We start from the raw sequence: 18,735 nt of genomic DNA, 5'->3' as shown, positions 1-18,735 counted from the left end.
AGGTGTTCCGGGCACGTCCCATTGGGAGGAGGCCCCGGGGAAGACTCAGGACACACCGGAGGGACTACATCTCTCGGCTGGCTTGGGAACACCTTGGGGTTCCCCCGGAGGAGCTGGGGGAGGTGTGTGTGGATCAGGAAGTCTGGGCGGCTTTGCTTGAACTGCTGCCCCCACGACCCAACTCAGGATAAAGCGGAAGAAAATGGATGGATGGATGGATGGATGGATGGATGGATGGATGGATGGATGGATGGATGGATGGATGGATGGATGGATGGATGGATGGATGGTTTAATGAAAATATAAGTTGGCTTTAAACTGGAATAAAACAAACTATATGATATTTGGCAATCGAAGGAAGAATGATGATGTGAAAATTACCATTGATGGGATTAATATTGAAAGAGTTAATGAACATTTCTTGGTGTTGTGCTGGATGAGAAATTAAATTGGAAAGCCCACATAGTCAACAAAAAAGGTTGCAGAGAGCATACTAACAATCTGTTTATTGCAGCCAATCAGTTAAAGTTTAAAGATTTTGTTGACTCAAAAATTGCTCTTATTATGTGAAAAGCTAAGCGTGGTATTTTGCCACATGAAGTCCAGAGTTTGTTTAGTTTTGTTACACAGGCCACTTGCTATAGAAGAAAATATAACTTTTGGGTTAAGTACTCACAAACTACTATGAAACAGAAATGTCCCTGTGTATATGGAGTTAAGCTTTGGAATGCACTGACTGATGAAATTAAATGTTGTACAAATGTTTACGAGTTCAAAAAAATGTATGAGGATAAAATTATGAGAGAATACAGTAAACTAGCAGAAAAAATGAATGCAGCTGCTGAAATGTAAGACAGTAATGTCATTGTTTATTATGTTAATTTGATGTTTGGTGACTGACGAGGAGACGTGTTAGGGTTGAAATTGTGGAAGTTTATGGATGTTTTTATCAGTTTATAAGGGACAATGTTTGCAAGATTTATCTTCTATCGTTCCTTGTTCATGGAAATTTTTGTTCATGAATGAATGAATGAATAAAAGTATAGTAAAGATCAACCATCAAAAGCCATCCAAACCAAAATTACACTGATTTAAAAACAAATAAACAAACAAACAAACTTGACATGAAATTTATTTATTTATTTGTTTATTTTATATATATATCAAACAATGTCTGTGTAAAATTTGATGGCTTTCCAAAAAGAAACATAAGTATCTTTGTGGTGGTAATGAGAACAGCTAATGGCGAGTTCATTTATAAATGCTGATTGGTATCATGAATGTCAAATTGGAGTTTGGAGGCAGTAAAGTAAAAGATAAAATGTTATTTCAAAAACAAGAAATGAGTGACACTTGATGGCTTTTCTCAATAACTATTTTGTCAGATGAACTTGACAATGAATGAAAATGTTACAAATATATACAAATATTGCTCTTTGTATGATTAATGCCAGCTATAGTATTGTACTGCTTATAATTAGGTCAGCAAGATATATTGCCTCGGCCCTGAGCCAAAATAATGAAACCAGTGTGTATACGTGTGTATGTATGTATATGTATGTATGTGTGGTGGAAAAGGTTGTTTTTTAGTATGTGCATTAATTATAATGGCGGTAAACGTCAGTATGGCGGCATAATGCACGAGCTTTCATGCTCAGTCCTTTGGGTTGACTTGACATTTCGGTTTAACGTTGTTTCCATGGGCTCAGCGCTTTAATTATACAGTCTGAAATATCACAAAAGTATGATTTATTACACAGGTAGATCTCTTAAAGAACATCAGGGTGTCACTTAGAAAAACAAATGAAGCCTTGATTTCTATTTCAGTTTTAGATTTTGATAGATTTTCAATTGTGTCAGAGGCATCAAAGATTCACAGACAAAGATGTCATGCTGTTTCCCCCGCTGCTAGATAAACAGGACTGCTTTGAGGTAGTTTGCAGGTAGTTTGAGTGTAGTCCTCTTGAACAAATAGCTTGCATGCTGTTAAAATGAAAAAGATCTAACTTTCTTGTCTTGGTTTGTATTCACAAACCACAGTGTGCCTTTCTGAACTCGCTCTGAGATGGAATATGAAGTACACACATCAAACACACAACTGCTTGACTGAGTGGCGCAGTGACAAAGCGCAACCCGACACTCAATTTCCATACTAAACATGGAAAAAGTTAAGCCAAGAGAGGAGTTCACTTGGCACAGCTTGATTCTTCAAAAAGCACTTTTTTTTTTTCTTTCAATTATTGTGTCTTGTGGACTATAAATTGCACCGGAGTGTTGCTCACATATGTCCAAAAATGCATCATGAACAGAAAAGAACATAAGTTGCATTTACTTTTGAAATATGGTGCTGCTTCATGCAACAAGAAGCAAAATTAATTGATGCGTTAATTATTTAACACAAACACCACCTATGCAAGTAGAAGGTAACAGGCTACTTAATTATGCACAAATAAGTCCAGTGTAAAACTGCTTCTTGTAGCCACTGAACAGATAATCATAGGGGAAGTAAATATCCAGTGTAATTAAACATTAGAAAAGAAATGTAAAGTGCATATAATTATGGTGAGTTATGAAATGATAATGGACACCTTCGCTTGTGCCATTTGTCAGCCAAAGCAACCAAGACAAACCCCCCCCAATTCGGCCCGATTCAGCCAAATACCTAATTCCCCTTAATATAGTTTGGTTCAAGTCACAAACTTCACATTTTGTAAATTTACCAATTAAACTTTGTTTTTTCCAGTAGTATGATTGCTTTTTGGATAGACTTAGATGTAGCTGTGAAACCATCTTTATTTTTAGTGCACCATAAATTAGAAATTCGTTCATACATGTTGCAAAGACAGCACAGCATTAGTGTTGTCCATAAAGATATTTCTGATATGTTTTAGTGTAAAGATGTACCAGGCTCCAACATGCTAAATAATGTTTTAAATGCAATTTTCTGCAAGCCAAAACTTGCAGAAAACTCCCATTTGCTTGGGGTTGCTACAGAATGTTGAGTTGACATGTTTTGCACCATATGCCCTTACTGAAACCATTCCAGATATACATGGACAATGGGGTATGGGTGAACTTGAACCCCTTGAACCACCATTCTGCCCTAATACTGTTGAAAAATCCCTGCAAATGTCAAGCACATAGCATGAATTGTTCAAAAGTAACGACGTGTGGAACTTTGCCGCCAAAAATAAAGATAATACAAGCCAAACATTTTGCACAGTATTTGTTGGATATAATAACATTGAAACTACTCGGCCATTAGATATGAGGACAAAAACAATTGAGACCAGCAGCAACAGAGCAGGACCAAATACAGTCCCCACTAGATCCAATGAAGCCTGTGCCAGATCCCAGGTTGGTGATCTATGAAGATTCCTTAGCACTATTGTCTCGTGATTTGTGTATTTGACTCTTATTTGTATCAGGCATATTTAATTTTTTCCACCAATGAAAAAAACGTAGTGTGCTTATATACCACAAAAAATAGTTAGTTATATAAAGGTGGTCATTTTTTGAAGAAAGAAAAACAAGAGAGGTTTCCTACCAAATATTGGATAAGAATGGGATTGATCATTTGTTTGGTCTCCTGTTAGATCTGCCCCCAAAAAAGCACAAATTATTTAATCATTCTTATTAAAACTTTGTCCCATTTGGGTTGTTGAAAAATGAGTCATGCTGTTCATTAATGGAGCTCCTGCCAAGTGGGAACTCTATAGTCAACTTAGAGTAAGAACATCTCCTTTTGAACTTTTAAAGCAAAGTCAATAATGGACACATGTCCTCTGTGCATGAACCTGACACCGGTTTACTTTGAATGTACTTTTAAACAAATAGTGTAGCCTGTTTAACATGCTAAAATAAAATGCAGACCTCTGTGAAAGCTGGGCATTTGCATTTGAGCTAATTGATTATATTTCTTCTATGCTGTGAGAACATGTGTACAATATGTCTGATTATATGGGGATCTAGTGACACTGTTTTTCACGTAATCTTCTTGAAAAAAAAATTAAAAATCATGAAATAAGATGTCTCAAAACATTAACATTACTGGCACACCACCCACCCAGTTGAACTGCGTACTGGCCTTGGCTGGGGAAGTAACCTGCATTGCACTGGCATCGCATCCAAGGGAAGTGGTTGACTCTCATCCACATCTCTTTACAGAATTTCAAGCCAAGCACCAGCACCAAGAGGCCTCAGGGCCTACGTAGGACTTCAAATAAAGCTGGCCATAAGTAAGCAAAATGAAATGTATATTCTGCACAATGCTTCCTTGTGAGATGGTTTTAACCCCTTAATGCCTATTGTCGCATATATGCTACAATATTTGACTCAAATATGCAACATACCAATTTGACCAGTATGCCTGTTGTCGCAAATTTGCAACATACCATTATTATTATTATTATAACATTATAACATAAATTATTACCAAAATACCAAAATTACTATTTATTTTTTGTGCAAAAGTGTAATTAATAATCTCAACATTATTTACCATCTACTTAAAGGCAAAAACACACACAAAACATTTTTTGTATATACAGCTATATAAATTCAGGCGTTAAGGGGTTAAATACAACCCCAGATCAGAAAAAGTATCCATCCTCTGACTTGTCTCAAGATAACTGGCTGTAAAAGTGATGATTTAATACTTTATATTTAGCATACACTGCACCTCTAAGTCTCCAAACCCTCTATGACTCTTAAGTGGAGTAAGCAGGTATAATGAAATATAGAATATTCATTCAGTCATTTTTTTTGCCACTTATCCGGGTCATCCCACACTTTTCTATCCTCGATCAAGTCCTCTAACTGTTCTTGGGGGATCCAGAGGCGTTCCCAAGCCAGCTGGCAAATATAACCCTCCAGTAAATGGTAGGTGTTCTGGCCTCCTCACAGTAGGACGTGCCCGGAAGACCTCCCTAGGAAGATGACCAGGGGGTATCCTCACCAGATGCCCAAACCACCTCAGCTGGCTATTTTTTTTTTTTTTAATGCAAAGAACTTTACTACACAAACCATGAAAAATCTTTGGTTCATACTGTGTGCAATTAAATAGAAATAAATGTAGGAATCATTGTATTTGTTTTATTTTCTGTATCGTCCCAACTTTTTCTGATTTGGGGTTGAAATTTTAAGTCAAGTTTAGAAGAAATCCAGAGGGCCTAACGTTTTGGAAAAAGTGAGTTGTGTAAATTAATATTCAGTGACTTTCATCCATCTTGACTAATGTTTCTGGAGGTAAAACATTTAATTTTTATCAGATATTGGTTGTGGAAATCAGGTTTATGTCATTTGACTCCATTTTAGCTCAAATAGAACCAGAGAACAAGGACTCTCACAGCCAAGCCATTTTTTTTCATCTGTAAAAGTGAGGCAAAGCCATTTTATCAAGAGACTGCACTTGACAGGTTTTAAAGGATAATCTGTTCTTACAATTTACAATATATACAATCATGTTTACTGTGAAGTCACATATTCAGACTTGACGAATCTGTTCCAACTGCTAGGGGTAGTTATTTGTTTACTTTATCTTAAATGCTCTCTCATAGAACTCAGATTACAAAATTGTGTTTTATCATATGTATCAGTGTTTTGATATATCATATTGTAAATCAGTAAACATGCAGTAGGTCAGGGCCACTTATGGGATGGAATTTTGTTGAAATGTATAAACTGTTTTGTTTTTGTCCTATTTTTAAAAAGGAATGAAACAATAAAACAAATTAGTTTATTGATATTTCTAACAGAAAATATCCAATCTGCAAAGGTTTTGTGGAAAAACTATAGTGATTCCCTCTTATCTTTCAGTATGGGAGCGAATCTGATTTAAATGCACATTGTGATGATAATTTTAAATGAGGTTGAAAGTTTAACACGTACAATGACCTCTTGGAGAAAAAATAGAAATCATTTATCACATATGCATAAGAAACAAATAACATTGGTTACAATTTATACTTGGGAATAATTTGTTTCTTTAAAATAAACTTTCACATTCCTGGTTCTACCGCCCATGCCCATGTTCCATGGAATATCATCACGTCACAAGCTTGTGCCACATCAACATGCAGATTCATATCAGATGTGCTGCAGAGACCCCCAGTGGAAAAAGGGAGAAATAGAAACAACTTTAATATAAAAGACCCTGGCTCCTCCCCTTTTTGCCAGTCCAGCTCAAAATATTTTGGTTGCTAACCCAGGTTAGACCGAGCATTTTCAGCAAGTTTTTTGAAAATGTGTCTTACTCATATCATGGGCAGCACAGTGGATTAGTGGTTAGCACTGTTGCCTCACAGTAAGAAGGTCATGGGTTTGATTCCCGCCTGTGGCCTTTCTGTGTGGAGTTTGCATGTTCTCCCCGTGTTTGCGTGGGTTTCCTCTGAGTGCTCTGGCTTCCTCCTGCATTTAAAGACATGCAGGTTAGGTGAACTGGAAACTTTATAACTGCCCAGGTCTCCCTTGTAAAAGAGATCTCAATCTCAATGGGACTAACCTGGTTAAATAAAGATTAAATTAAATTAAAATATCCAAGGTTACGTCAACTGGGCTTGTTTAGTTCCTTGAAGACTTTTCAACCTTCATCCAGAAAGGCTTCATCAGCTTGATGGGAAGTAGTAAGACACTCAAATATTTATCCTCTGTGGGGTCACTGATGTCACAGTGATGTAATGAAAGTCATTAGAGATGTTCATGTGAGGTCTGACTTTAAGGTTTTCTTATTAACAATTTTTTTTTTTTTTTTTTTTTTATGGACTAGCACCCTCATTTGGTTGATTTATTTTTACCATATGTACCTGCTCATGCTGTCTTTTCTCTGGATCTAGGCTTTATTGTGTGTTCCGAGGGTGAAGAAGAAGTCAGCTGGTTACAGGGCCTTTTCTTATTGGTCACATTTTTTGTGGAACAGTTTGTCAATTGTGATAAGAAAATCTGATTCTGTGGACTCATTTAAATCTAGATTGAAGACTTATGTGTTTTGTGTTTCTTGTCATCGACATTGATTTTGTGGTTTTGATTTGTTCTTTTACCACTGGTTTTAATTGTTTGTTGTTTAAATGTTTTATTCTTGTTTTAGCACATTTTTATTGCATTGCTATTAGTTGTAATCAACTCTATTTCTAATTTGTATTGCTTTCTGTTTGTGAGAAATGGACTGCATTTATATAGCACGTTTCCCTCTGCATCAGAAGCTCAAAGTGCTTTACAATTGTGTCTCAAATTCACCCATTCACACTCACACACCGATGTCAGGGTGCTGCCATGCAAGGTGCTCACTATACACCAGGAGCAAGGACCTTGCCCACGGGCTGGGTTTTGAACAGAGGATCCTCTTAACCACTACACCAGGTGGGGGAGAGACTTGAAATGTTTCCTCAACTCTTCTCAAATGAAACTACACTCTAAAACAAGAATTCAGTGTTCAAATGAAAGATGTCCAGATGCTGTAATTTTTATTCAGATCCATCCCAAAATACAAGAACCATTCACAAAGAAGATTAAGACTCACCTGCCACTTTACTAGTTACACCTGTACAAGTGCTTGTTAACAAAAATAGCTAATCAGCCAATCATATGGCATCAACTCAATGCATTTAGGCATCTGGACATGCTGAAGATGACTACCTGAAGTTCAAACCGAGCATCAAAATGAGGACGGAGGGGGATTCAAGTGATTTTGAACGGTTTTTGGTGCTGACAGGCTGGTCTGCGCATTTCATAACCTGCTGATCTACTGGGATTTCCACACACAACCATCACTAGGGTTTACAGAGAATGGTCCAAACAAGAGAAGATATCCAGTGAGTGACAGTAGTGTGGACGAAAATGCCTTGTTGAGGAGAATTGGTAGACTGGTTGAATGGGATGCTGTGTGATGTCAGTATGGACCAACATCTCTGAGCAATGTTTCCAGCACCTTCTTGAATCTGTGTCACAAAGTATTAAGGCAGTATTAAGGCAAAAGGGGGTCCAACCTGGTGCTCGTGAGGTGTACCTTACTATTTCCTTTTTATTATTTCCTTTTTCAGGCCCTTTTTGAATCACCTCAAAATATTTTGTTCTCTGTACCAGAATCAAACTTCTCTCCCCATGTCATGTAAATAGTTCCATTACACAGCAACGCTCCAACAAACAACCCAGCATAAAGACGGGGGCTGAAACCATTATGTTCAGAGGTAATTACTCATAGAAAGACACAGTGACAACAGAGAAAAGGATTTCATAGATGGAGGATGTAATGAATATAATTTTCAGGTAAAATTGACATTCCTTATATCCATGTGCTTGCTATAAAGACATTTACCACCAAAACACTTTATCTTACCTCCTTCTAATAAATAAACCATGTAGATTCTGTCATAAACATAAGTAAAGTCAACACGAGCAATTAGAGATTACATTTTTTTTTAAATCTAATCTGTGATGATTTTTGTCCTTGTTTGATGTTCATTATCATCAATAACGTGTCCCACTTTTCTTGCCTGATATCAAACTTGATGCCACCCACATGACAAAATGGGTCATTTCACAGCTGTGTAAAATGATGCACCTGAGCCTCAGGGACAGTTTGGCTTTGTGGTCTATTAAGAAAGCCAAGTTTAACAGTTGGATGTCACATCTGGGGAGAGGCAATGGAATCCACACAAGCTCTGTGCACATTGTCTATTCCTTTATACACACTTCAAAGCTTTGACAACATTTGAATAAGGTGTACTGGAGGATTTTTGGAGGAATTTGACATCCCTATGACTTATGTAATCAGTATGGAAATCTATATGTTTGAGTTATGTTGAGCGACATAAACTCCATGAAAATTGCACAAATCAAAGCAGCAAGAGTAGGAAAACACATTATTCTTTCATGCCTTGGCTTGAAAGGCTTCAGTTCTAGTTCCTAACCCTAACCCAGGCCAACTTCTTAACCCAGGCTGAGTTGTCCCAGGGGCTGAGTTCCTTTGTTACCTATCAAAACCTTCTGTGAAGTAAATCTGAATCTGAGATCACATTGGAGCATCAGCAGGGGGTGTACTTGACAGTTTACACATGCGCCAACTGTAGAGGCTACAGGCCCGTGTAGCTCTGTGTTAGCGCTCGATGAATGTTGTGTTTGTAGTGTTTTGATACAAGATGTGCACTATAACATACACACGTGAGGAGCCCCTTCTACTACAGAGTAAATCGAGAGGAATCACTCACCTGATCCCTCGTGAGCTGAGAAAACCCTTCTGTGGCTGTCGAGCTGGGGCTAAGCTGAAGGCTAGGCGATGGGTGCTTGGTGTTGGGCAGTTCCCTCTTGTTTACCAGGCCCTGCTCTGGCTCTTTCTCTCACACCTGTCTCCCATCACTTCCTGTATTTAAGCCCCTCTTTTCCCTCTTCTCTCCGCCAGATTGTTGTGCTTCAGTTTTTGTCCAATGTTGCTCTGCTGTGTTTTCTGACTCTCTGCCTGTTTTCTGGACCCTTTTGCCTCATGTTTTGCTTACCATTGCTGATAATTGCTTGCCTTCTTGTGTACCGAACCCTGCAAGTATTTTCAGTAAAACCTTTTGAACGTCAAACTCCTGTGTCAGAGTTCAGCAGTTGTGTCCAGCCATTCGGGTTACAGAACCTATTAATTTACTCATAGGGTTAGAATCGAAAATTGACTAAAGCAGTTCTAAAATCGCACAGTGTACTGCTGGCAAATGCAATGTTTCCAACCACATAAGTGTGGATGCTTGAATCCATTATGGTTCACCAAAAATGTCTTTGATTTTTGGTAGCAAAGAATGCAGTCTTGACAATGACAGATGGTTACAACAGAAGAGGTGGGCAAGATGGTGTCTAGACTGGATATTTGTTCCTTCAGGCAAGATCTGGAGGATATACAGGAGCAGGTTGGATGGTCTGCCAAGAGAGGAGTGTTTCAGCCAAGATGTTGCCAGTTTATGGTGCTGTTTGAGCCTTCCTTGAGTGATGGCAATGATGGAGACGAGCAGCAACACAGAGCCAGTAACCATCTCGGCAACCGTCACTTGCAAACCCTGAGGAGATAACCTGTTACTGATTATCTGATAAGAAGCAGGTGTGCCGGCTCAGCCTGAAAGAACCATTGTCCGTGCCCACAGCACTGCCACAAAAGCACAGACCTACAAACATAGCAGCCCAACAAAACACAACGGGGTAGATTGGAACAGTCTCACAAATGGTCTTCACAACAACGTTTGTATTGCTGTAGCATGGTGAGCAAAAGATCTGTTTTTATCATCTTGTATATGTGAAAGATTGTTCACTTTTAAAAAGAAAGATTGTGTGTAGAAACTTCTGTTTCATTTTCTTTGATATCCACCTTCTGTGGAGCACATATTCAAGTGGTCACTTAATTACAATCTTTAATGTCACACTCACAGAGAGTTGGACTGGTGGGTAATTATCTGTAATAATGTCATCCATAATCTCTTTTCATCTGAGCTGATTAAAATGTGTGAGGTGAATGTGCCAACATGCTCTTTAATTAAGAGCAGAGATGAACTGCATCTCTTTTCTTCTCTAAGTGGGATTTTAGCATGACTTTGAATGTTATCTCAGAGTATGTTGCTTAGGGTTTGGTGGTGGGTTGGGCAGTCTTTTAATTTATGCTGTCTTATTTCTTAAGTGTATGGCAATGCAGATGTCTTTGCAGGAGAATGAAGGTTCAAGACTTTAGGCTCCCGGTGGTCTTACTCTGTATGGTTGTCAGACTTGGATGCACACCAGTGACCAAAGGAGATGACTAGACTAGATGCCTTTTGTACTAGGTATCTTTGGAAGATTCTTGGGTACAGTTATGAAGATGATTGCACTCAGTCAACATTTTGGCCATGTGGTGCATTTTTCTGGGCTTGATCAAGGTGCCTCAGTTCTGAGCATTCTGTGGATAGCTACTTACAAAAGGTAGGAATGGACTGTTGTTAGCCTGGGTGGTCGCCACTTGAGATGCAAGGAGATTCTCTCTGTTGTATGGTGTGTGCAGCAATGCCCAACACCAATGCATACTACCAGACCTGACTTGACTTGTCTTATTTTCATTTCTAGGGGATAACAATGGATGGCCTCATCTTTTTGACAACTATTTTGGAATGCCCAGCTACAACAGTGGTGTACACAAGTCCAAAGTATGCCGTAAGTTTATTTTTGTATTCTATTTTGGAAATTCTTTACTATTTTTTATTTATTTATTTATTTTTTTGTATTAGTCCATAGGTCAGATACAGACCATGGGTCAAATTGGGTATACGCGCAGCTGCCTCACCACCGCCACTCTATAAAACTATATTTTTCTGAAGCTTTAGTGTCCCTTTAATTAAATTAAATGTTAACATTACAAAGTTTGACATGCACTACCTATTTTCATGTAATAATTACATATACCCCAAAATCACCATTTTTCATAAGGCGAAAATGCCAAATTTCTTCACTGAGATATGTAAGGTTATAGGTTACATAGGTTATTGAAGTTCATTTGCAATACCCCAGATGCAACACCCAAGATGTCTGCAGTGCAAAGCAATATGAAAATATTGACACATTTGGATATATTACCTCTTTCACCCAGGTGCCTCTGTGTTGAGAACCCCGGTAGTTAGATACATGGCTGCGTTTGAGAGTTGTAGATAGAACAATTGTCTGCCAGAGTGGTTGCAGTCCAGGTCCCAAAGTGGCTCATAGCGTGAGGAATGTTGACAGGCAGCAGGGCCCGTGCTCCAAGACTTGACTTGATCTTTCTTTAATCTCAGGTGTAAAATAGTCTTCCAGTAGGATGCGGATGCGTTTCTCTTTCAGATGGTTCTTGCTTTGGGACTTTGGCACTTGACAGAAGGTCCTGTTTTCTTTGCTCTCTCATGGCCCTTCTCCACCTATCCAGTGCTGGGTGTCATTCCTGAGCTGTGCCTGTGCCAAGACCTGGAGGTGGACTGCGATGGCATGGAGCTTCAAGATGTCCCGGTGATAGCTGTGAATGTCACCATGATGTGAGTCTGATATAACACCCTTATGGTGTCAGTGTGTGGAAGCTCTATCCTGAGTGTGTCCTAATCGATGAAACCAATTTTTCTGATTTGTTTGTGTACTTAGAGGTGACGTGTAACCACGTAGTTATTACAGATTCATCAGCATTTAAAGGCAGCATGCACAGCAATCGATGCAAAAGTGTTCAAGATTGTATGTCTCCACCTGTCCATGGAGAAAAAAGAAACAAAATCGATTTTAAGTCAAGTTCACAAAAGGATGTGGTGAGAAGTACAAGACACCAGGCTTGTGCAAAATTCCAAATTTGGACATTCAGCTCAATTCATATAAAGAATTTCAACTGAACTGGCTCCGCCCCATGGAATGTTGAATTGTAATTACGGGAAGTGGAATTAAATTCATTGCAATTCAGAGAAATTCCTTATAGCCAAGTAACAGGAAGAATTTCACATTTAACAAAGGTTTTTGGCTTAAATGCTAAAAAGACTTTACAAACACTAAAATTGAACACAAATTGTTTCCATTTTGAATCATTTGTACCATTCTTTTTATTTGAAAATTAACAAATGTCACAAAATTGTGGTAAATGCAATAATCATTTATATGTTGTGGGCTGCCTGCTGTTTCTCCTGCTGCTGCTCCTTTTTTCCCCTCTGCACAGGTGGTACGCCTCAAGCTGATCGACGCACCTGATCTCCATTCAGTCAGCACCTGCATATGAACCCCGGCTCCTCATTCCATTTTCGTCAGAAACTCAGCTAATCTTCCACAGTAAGCTTGGCCTGTCTATTCTTCCTGAGATAGAATATTCTCTGACTTTTGGGGTGTTTCCACACACCTTCTGTCTGAGCCTTCCTCGTTGCTGCTGCGCCAAGACTAGCTTTACCTGCAGCCTGTGCGCAGAGCTCTCATACTCTGCAGCCTGTGCGTGGCGCTCTCACACTGTGCATCTACCAGCTAAGTGTTTGTCACCTTTTGCTCACACGAGCCGCTTCACTCTGAACTCTGACTGGAATATTGCACAAACTGAACTGTTAACTTTTCCTGATAACAAACACTAAGAAGAAACTGAACTGAATCACTCTGTCTAACTACTGCATATCTGGACCAGCTGTGATAGTTTGTCACTGATTGACTGTGAGAATCACTTCTGGAAGTGACCAGCTCAGCACTCACTCATCTGTCTCTCCTCCCCAGTCATGTCGACAGCTTGCAGGCGGCCACCTGGCTCCGGGCTCATTCCACCTGAACTGAAGACATCTGGGCTGCGGTTCCCCTGGTTCCACCGCTGAGCGGGCCGGCTAGATAGCCGCGCACTTGACTCATTTATTCTCAGTATTTGAACTCATTGTAAATAAGTCTCTTTTCTAACATACCTTTCTCGGCTCCCTGCTCTTGGGTTCGTCCTCCATCCTCGCCAAACCATAACAGAAGTTTCTGGCCACGTCATGGACCCAGCAGGGGCAGACCGTTTTCAGCAAGCACTTAACATCCAGGGAGCATACCTCTCAAAGCTCCAGCAAGCCGTTGATTCCATCGCGGATCACGTGAGCACACTCACAGACCATGTCAAACACTCTAACACCCGCCTCTCAGATCTCTCATCCGTTTAGTTTTTGACCATCCAACTCGGAGAGATTCCGTTTCTCAATGGCTGCTCACTCTCAAGCAGGGCTCGCGTAGTGCTGCAGAGTTCGCGGTGGACTTCCGCATATTGGCAGCGGAGGCCAATTGGAATAACGCAGCACTAAGGAGCATATTTATAAATGGCCTCAATGACTCATTAAAAGATGAGTTGGCAGTCCGGACGAACCGAGTATCTGGACCTCACTTATTGCATTAATAATTAGGCCTGGATAACCGCATGAGGGAGCGTCGCCGGGATAAGGGCCGTGGGCTGACCGGGACTCTTCCACTCGCCCCTCCCTCGGCATACACCAGGACCGCCTCTACCTTGCTCCATCGAGTCGTCCCCTGATATGACAGCTCCCCCTGCTGGTGAGCCTATGCAGCTCGGCAGGGCTAAATTGCCCCCTGAAGAATGACAACGGAGACTGGCTGCTGGGGAGTGTCTCTGTTGTAGTGCTAAGGGGCACAGCCTTAGCACATGCCCTGTTTGGCCAAAAGCCAACACTCACCCATAGGATCTGGGCTGCGAGTGAGCCAAGCTAAATTCACGAGTGTGGGTTCCTGCCGCACTCAAATCCAGCCACTCTTTGTTTTGGCAGTGAAACACTTTTGGTTCCGGTGCTTATCGACACAGGAGCCGAAGAGATTTCATCGACACTGGTTTTGCTTCCAAGGTTGCTACTTGAGGCACTTCCTTCCTCACTGTCTGTGCATGCTTTAGATGGCACACCCCTTCCTACCATCACTCACCGCACTGTTCCAGTCACTTTAGTGGTTTCAGGTAATAACAGAGAGATTATACAGTTTTATGTTATCCCATCTTCATCCCCCTTGGTTCTAGGCCACCCTTGGATTTTCAAACACAATCCCAGAATTGATTGGCAGTCCGGGGTTATCACTCGATGGAGCGAAGCCTCTCACAGGGGGTGTTTTAGTTCCTCGGTTCCCCCCAGCGTGGAGGTCAAGGACCAGGTCCATTCACCTCCTGATTTGTCGTTAGTTCCTCCTGAGTACCACGACCTTGGTGAAGTGTTCAGTAAGGATCGTGCTGTCTCACTTCCTCCTCACCGTCCATATGACTGCGCCATTGACTTGCTTCCTGGTGCCCAGCTACCTTCGGGTAGGCTGTATAACCTCTCCCACTCGGAACGCAAGTCAATGGAGACCTACATCCGGGACTCCTTGGCCGCTGGGCTAATCCGACCCTCTTCATCACCCGTAGGGGCAGGCTTCTTCTTTGTTGGTAAGAAGGATGGCTCCCTTCGCCCCTGCATCGATTTCCGGGGCTAAACGCCATCACGGTCCACAACCGGTACCAACTACCACTTCTTGATTCAGCGTTTAGCTCCTTGCATGGGGCGACCATATTTACCAAATTGGATCTCCACAGTGCTTACCACCTGGTGCATGTCAAGGAGGGGGACGAGTGGAAAACCACCTTTAATACACCTTTAGGACATTTTGAGTACCTGGTCCTGCCCTTCGGTCTCACCAACGCACCTGCCACCTTCCAAGCACTCATCAACAATGTGCTGCGTGACTTTCTAAATTGGTTTGTTTTCGTTTGCCTAGATGACATCCTGATTTTCTCACCGAACCTTCAAGCCCACACCAAACATGTTCGCCTGGTACTCCAGTGACTGTTAGAAAACAGGTTATTCGTCAAGGCAGAAAAATGCGAGTTTAACCTCAACATGGTGTCTTTTTTGGGCTTCATCATTTCTCACAATCAGGTCAAACCTGACCCGGCCAAGGTCAATGCAGTCGTGGACTGGCCACTTCCGTCCTGTGTAAAGCAATTCCAGCAATTCCTCGGATTCGCAAATTTCTACCAACGCTTCATTCGCGGTTTTAGTCAGATCGCAGCCCCTCTCTCTGCACTCACATCTTCAAAAAACATTTTTCAGTGGACACCTCAGGCTGATGCTGCCTTTTCGTTGTTAAAAGAATGATTCGCCACCACACCGATCCTCACACAGCCGGACCCGGATCGCCAGCTCATCGTTGAGGTTGACGCCTCGTACATAGGGTTAGGAGCCGTGTTATCCCAGAGGTCGGAGAAAGACAATCGGGTACATCCGTGCGCTTATTTCTCGCGACGTCTGACCCCTGCTGAGAGAAACTATGACGTGGATAACCAGGAACTCTTGGCCGTTAAGGAGGCGCTAGCCAAGTGGAGACATTGGCTGGAGGGGGCCGCAGTTCCGTTCATCGTTTGGACAGACCACCGCAATTTTGAGTACATCCTGTCTGCCAAATGCTTGAACTCCCGGCAAGCCAGGTGGTCATTGTTCTTTGGGAGGTTTAACTTTTCCATTTTCTACCATCCCGGCAGCAAAAACACCAAGCCAGATGCACTCTCTCTGCAATTTTCTCCCACCAAAGAACCACTCCAGACTCCAGAGACCATCCTTCCTCGATCCATGATTGTGGGGGCACTGACCTGGGATATCGAGCAAGCCATACCCCCCCATCCAGGCCCTGGCAGTGGGCCACCCTGTCGGCTTTTTGATCCACCTGAGGTCTGGTCTCAAGTCCTCCAATTCTGTCATTCCTCAAAGCTGTCTTGTCATCCCGGGGTCCACCATACCCTGGACCTCCTCCGTCACTGCTTGTGGTGGCCCTCGTCACAGGCCGATGTGAGAGAATTTGTCAAAGCCTGCTCAGTCTGTGCTCGTGGAAAAACTTCACACCAACCTCCCGCTGGTCTCCTGCAACCTCTCCCGATCCCTGGATGCCCTTGGTCACTCCTCGGGATGGACTTCGTCACCGGACTACCTCCATCCCAGGGTAACACAGTCATCCTCACAATCGTGGATCAGTTCTCCAAGGCTGCCCACTTCACCCCTGCCAAAGCTACCAACTGCCCAGGAGACCGCTGACTTGCTAGTCCTCCACGGCGTCCGGCTGCATGGCATAACTCTGGACATCGTATCTGACCGGGGGCCTCAGTTCACTTCGCAAGTCTGTCAAAGTTTCTGTGCTGCTCTCGGGGCCTCGGTCAGCCTGTCGTATGGGTTTTATCCTCAGACCAACGGGCAGGCAGAGCGGGCCAACCAAGACCTGGAGACAACCCTACGGTGCGTCTCCGCTGCCTACCCGACTGACTGGAGTCAACACCTGCCCTGGGTGGAGTATGCACACAACTCCCATGTCTCTTCAGCCACTGGACTCTCTCCTTTTGAGGCCTCTTTGGGCTATCAGCCTCCACTGTTTCCTTCCCAGGAACCTGAGATCTCCATTCCCTCAGTGCAGCTCACCTCAGGACATGCCGTCGGGTGTGGAAGCCCGCTCTGCTCTGCTGAAGACCCGGACACAGGGCCATGCGGACTGACATTGGGCTCCCGACCCCGCTTTTCAACCCAGGCAGGAGGTGTGGCTCTCATCGCAGGACATCCCCCTGGCGACGGACTCCCCGAAGCTGGCTCCCCGCTTCATCGGACCTTTTGTTGTAGACCGGGTGGTCAATCCGGTGGCCGTCCGGCTCCGTCTTCCCCGCTCCTTGCGGAGCCACCCGGTCTTCCATGTTTCCAGATTGAAGCCTGTCCACTCTAGTCCTCGTGTCCTCCTGCTCCTCTGCCACCCCCCTGCACAGACAGTGGACGGTTATCCAGCCTGGACCGTCTGGAAGATCTTAGATGTACACCATCGGGGGCAGGGCTTCCAGTACCTGGTGGACTGGGAGGGCTATGACCCTGAAGAACTCTGCTGCGTCAGGCGGGGGCTCATCCTGGACCCTTCCCTCATCAGTGACTTCTACCGGGACCATCCTGGTCGTCCTGGTAGGTCGCCTGGGGGCTCCCATTGAGGGGGGGTACTGTTGTGGGCTGGCTGCTCTGTTCCTCCTGTTGCTGCTCCTTTTTTCCCTCTGCACAGGTGGTGCACCTCAAGCTGATCAGCACACCTGATCTCCATTCAATCAGCACCTGCATATGAACCCCGGCTCCTCATTCCATCTTCGCCAGAAACTCAGCTAATCTTCCACGGTAACCATGGCCTGTCTATTCTTCCTGAAATAGAATATTCTCTGACTTTTGGGGTGTTTCCACACACCTTCTGTCTGAGCCTCAGCTTAGAGCTGACTTCTTCCTCGTTGCTGCTGCACCAAGACTAGCTTTACCTGCAGCCTGTGCGCAGAGCTCTCATACTCTGCAGCCTGTGCGTGGCGCTCTCACACTGTGCATCTACCAGCTAAGTGTTTGTCACCTTTTGCTCACACGAGCCGCTTCACTCTGAACTCTGATTGGAATATTGTACAAACTGAACTGTGAACTTTTCCTGATAACAAACACTAAGAAGAAACTGAACTGAATCACTCTGTCTAACTACTGCATATCTGGACCAGCTGTGATAGTTTATCACTGATTGACTGTGAGAATCACTTCTGGAAGTGACCGGCTCAGCACTCACTCATCTGTCTCTCCTCCCCAGTCACGTCGACAGCTTGCAGGTGGCCACCTGGCTCCGGGCTCATTCCACCTGAACTGAAGACATCTGGGCTGCGGTTCCCCTGGTTCCACCGCTGAGCGGGCCGGCTAGATAGCCGCGCGCTTGATTCATTTATCCTCAGTATTTTAACTCATTGTAAATAAATCTCTAACATACCTTTCTCTGCTCCCTGCTCTTGGGTTCGTCCTCCATCCTCGCCGAACCATAACATTATTACAGTTCTTAATTTATAGGGTAGTATTGTTGCATCTAATTGTCATAAGTTCCTCAAAGGTTTCATCATTGAGACAACATCTTTCTGGTGGAATATCTTTCCTGTAACACTAAAGATGCTGTCAACAGGTGCAGAGGATGCAGGTATGTCCAGTTATGTGCAGGTAGGTGCAGCTAGGTTTGGAAAACTGCTCTGGTTTTCTTTCCAAAACAGCAAAGGATCAGCATCCTGTGTGGCAGGGTTTCCTCAGGTCAACATGGAGTTCATGCCAGGCTGTGCCAACTTGGCACAGTAGCTGACTGGCTTTCTATGTAGGAAAAGAGTCTGGGGATTTTCCTTGTCTGGGTACTAAGGTCAGAGGTGGCATTGACTTTTGGGGAGGTGGATTTGATTTTTGCAGAGAGGAGATTTTTAATTAGGATGTGCTCTTCAACAGTACATCAGTCCAGTTT

At 42.9% G+C, this 18,735-nt stretch overlaps 1 protein-coding gene across 1 annotated transcript in view; it reads left to right on the top strand.

Annotated features, from left to right (window-relative positions):
- Positions 1-18,735, top strand: part of rxfp1 (relaxin family peptide receptor 1) — a 109,874-nt gene that overhangs the window by 34,864 nt on the left and 56,275 nt on the right. Inside the window, exons 3-4 of the mRNA XM_034182097.1 lie at positions 11,059-11,145; positions 11,888-11,993. Coding sequence (XP_034037988.1) covers positions 11,059-11,145; positions 11,888-11,993 — 193 coding nt within the window. The remainder of the gene's footprint in view (positions 1-11,058; positions 11,146-11,887; positions 11,994-18,735) is intronic.

This window comes from Thalassophryne amazonica, chromosome 11, assembly GCF_902500255.1.
Source record: "Thalassophryne amazonica chromosome 11, fThaAma1.1, whole genome shotgun sequence".
Taxonomy (NCBI): Eukaryota; Metazoa; Chordata; class Actinopteri; order Batrachoidiformes; family Batrachoididae; genus Thalassophryne; species Thalassophryne amazonica.
Note: the sequence above shows the minus strand (reverse complement) of the source record. Positions and strands in the feature narration are given on the sequence as shown.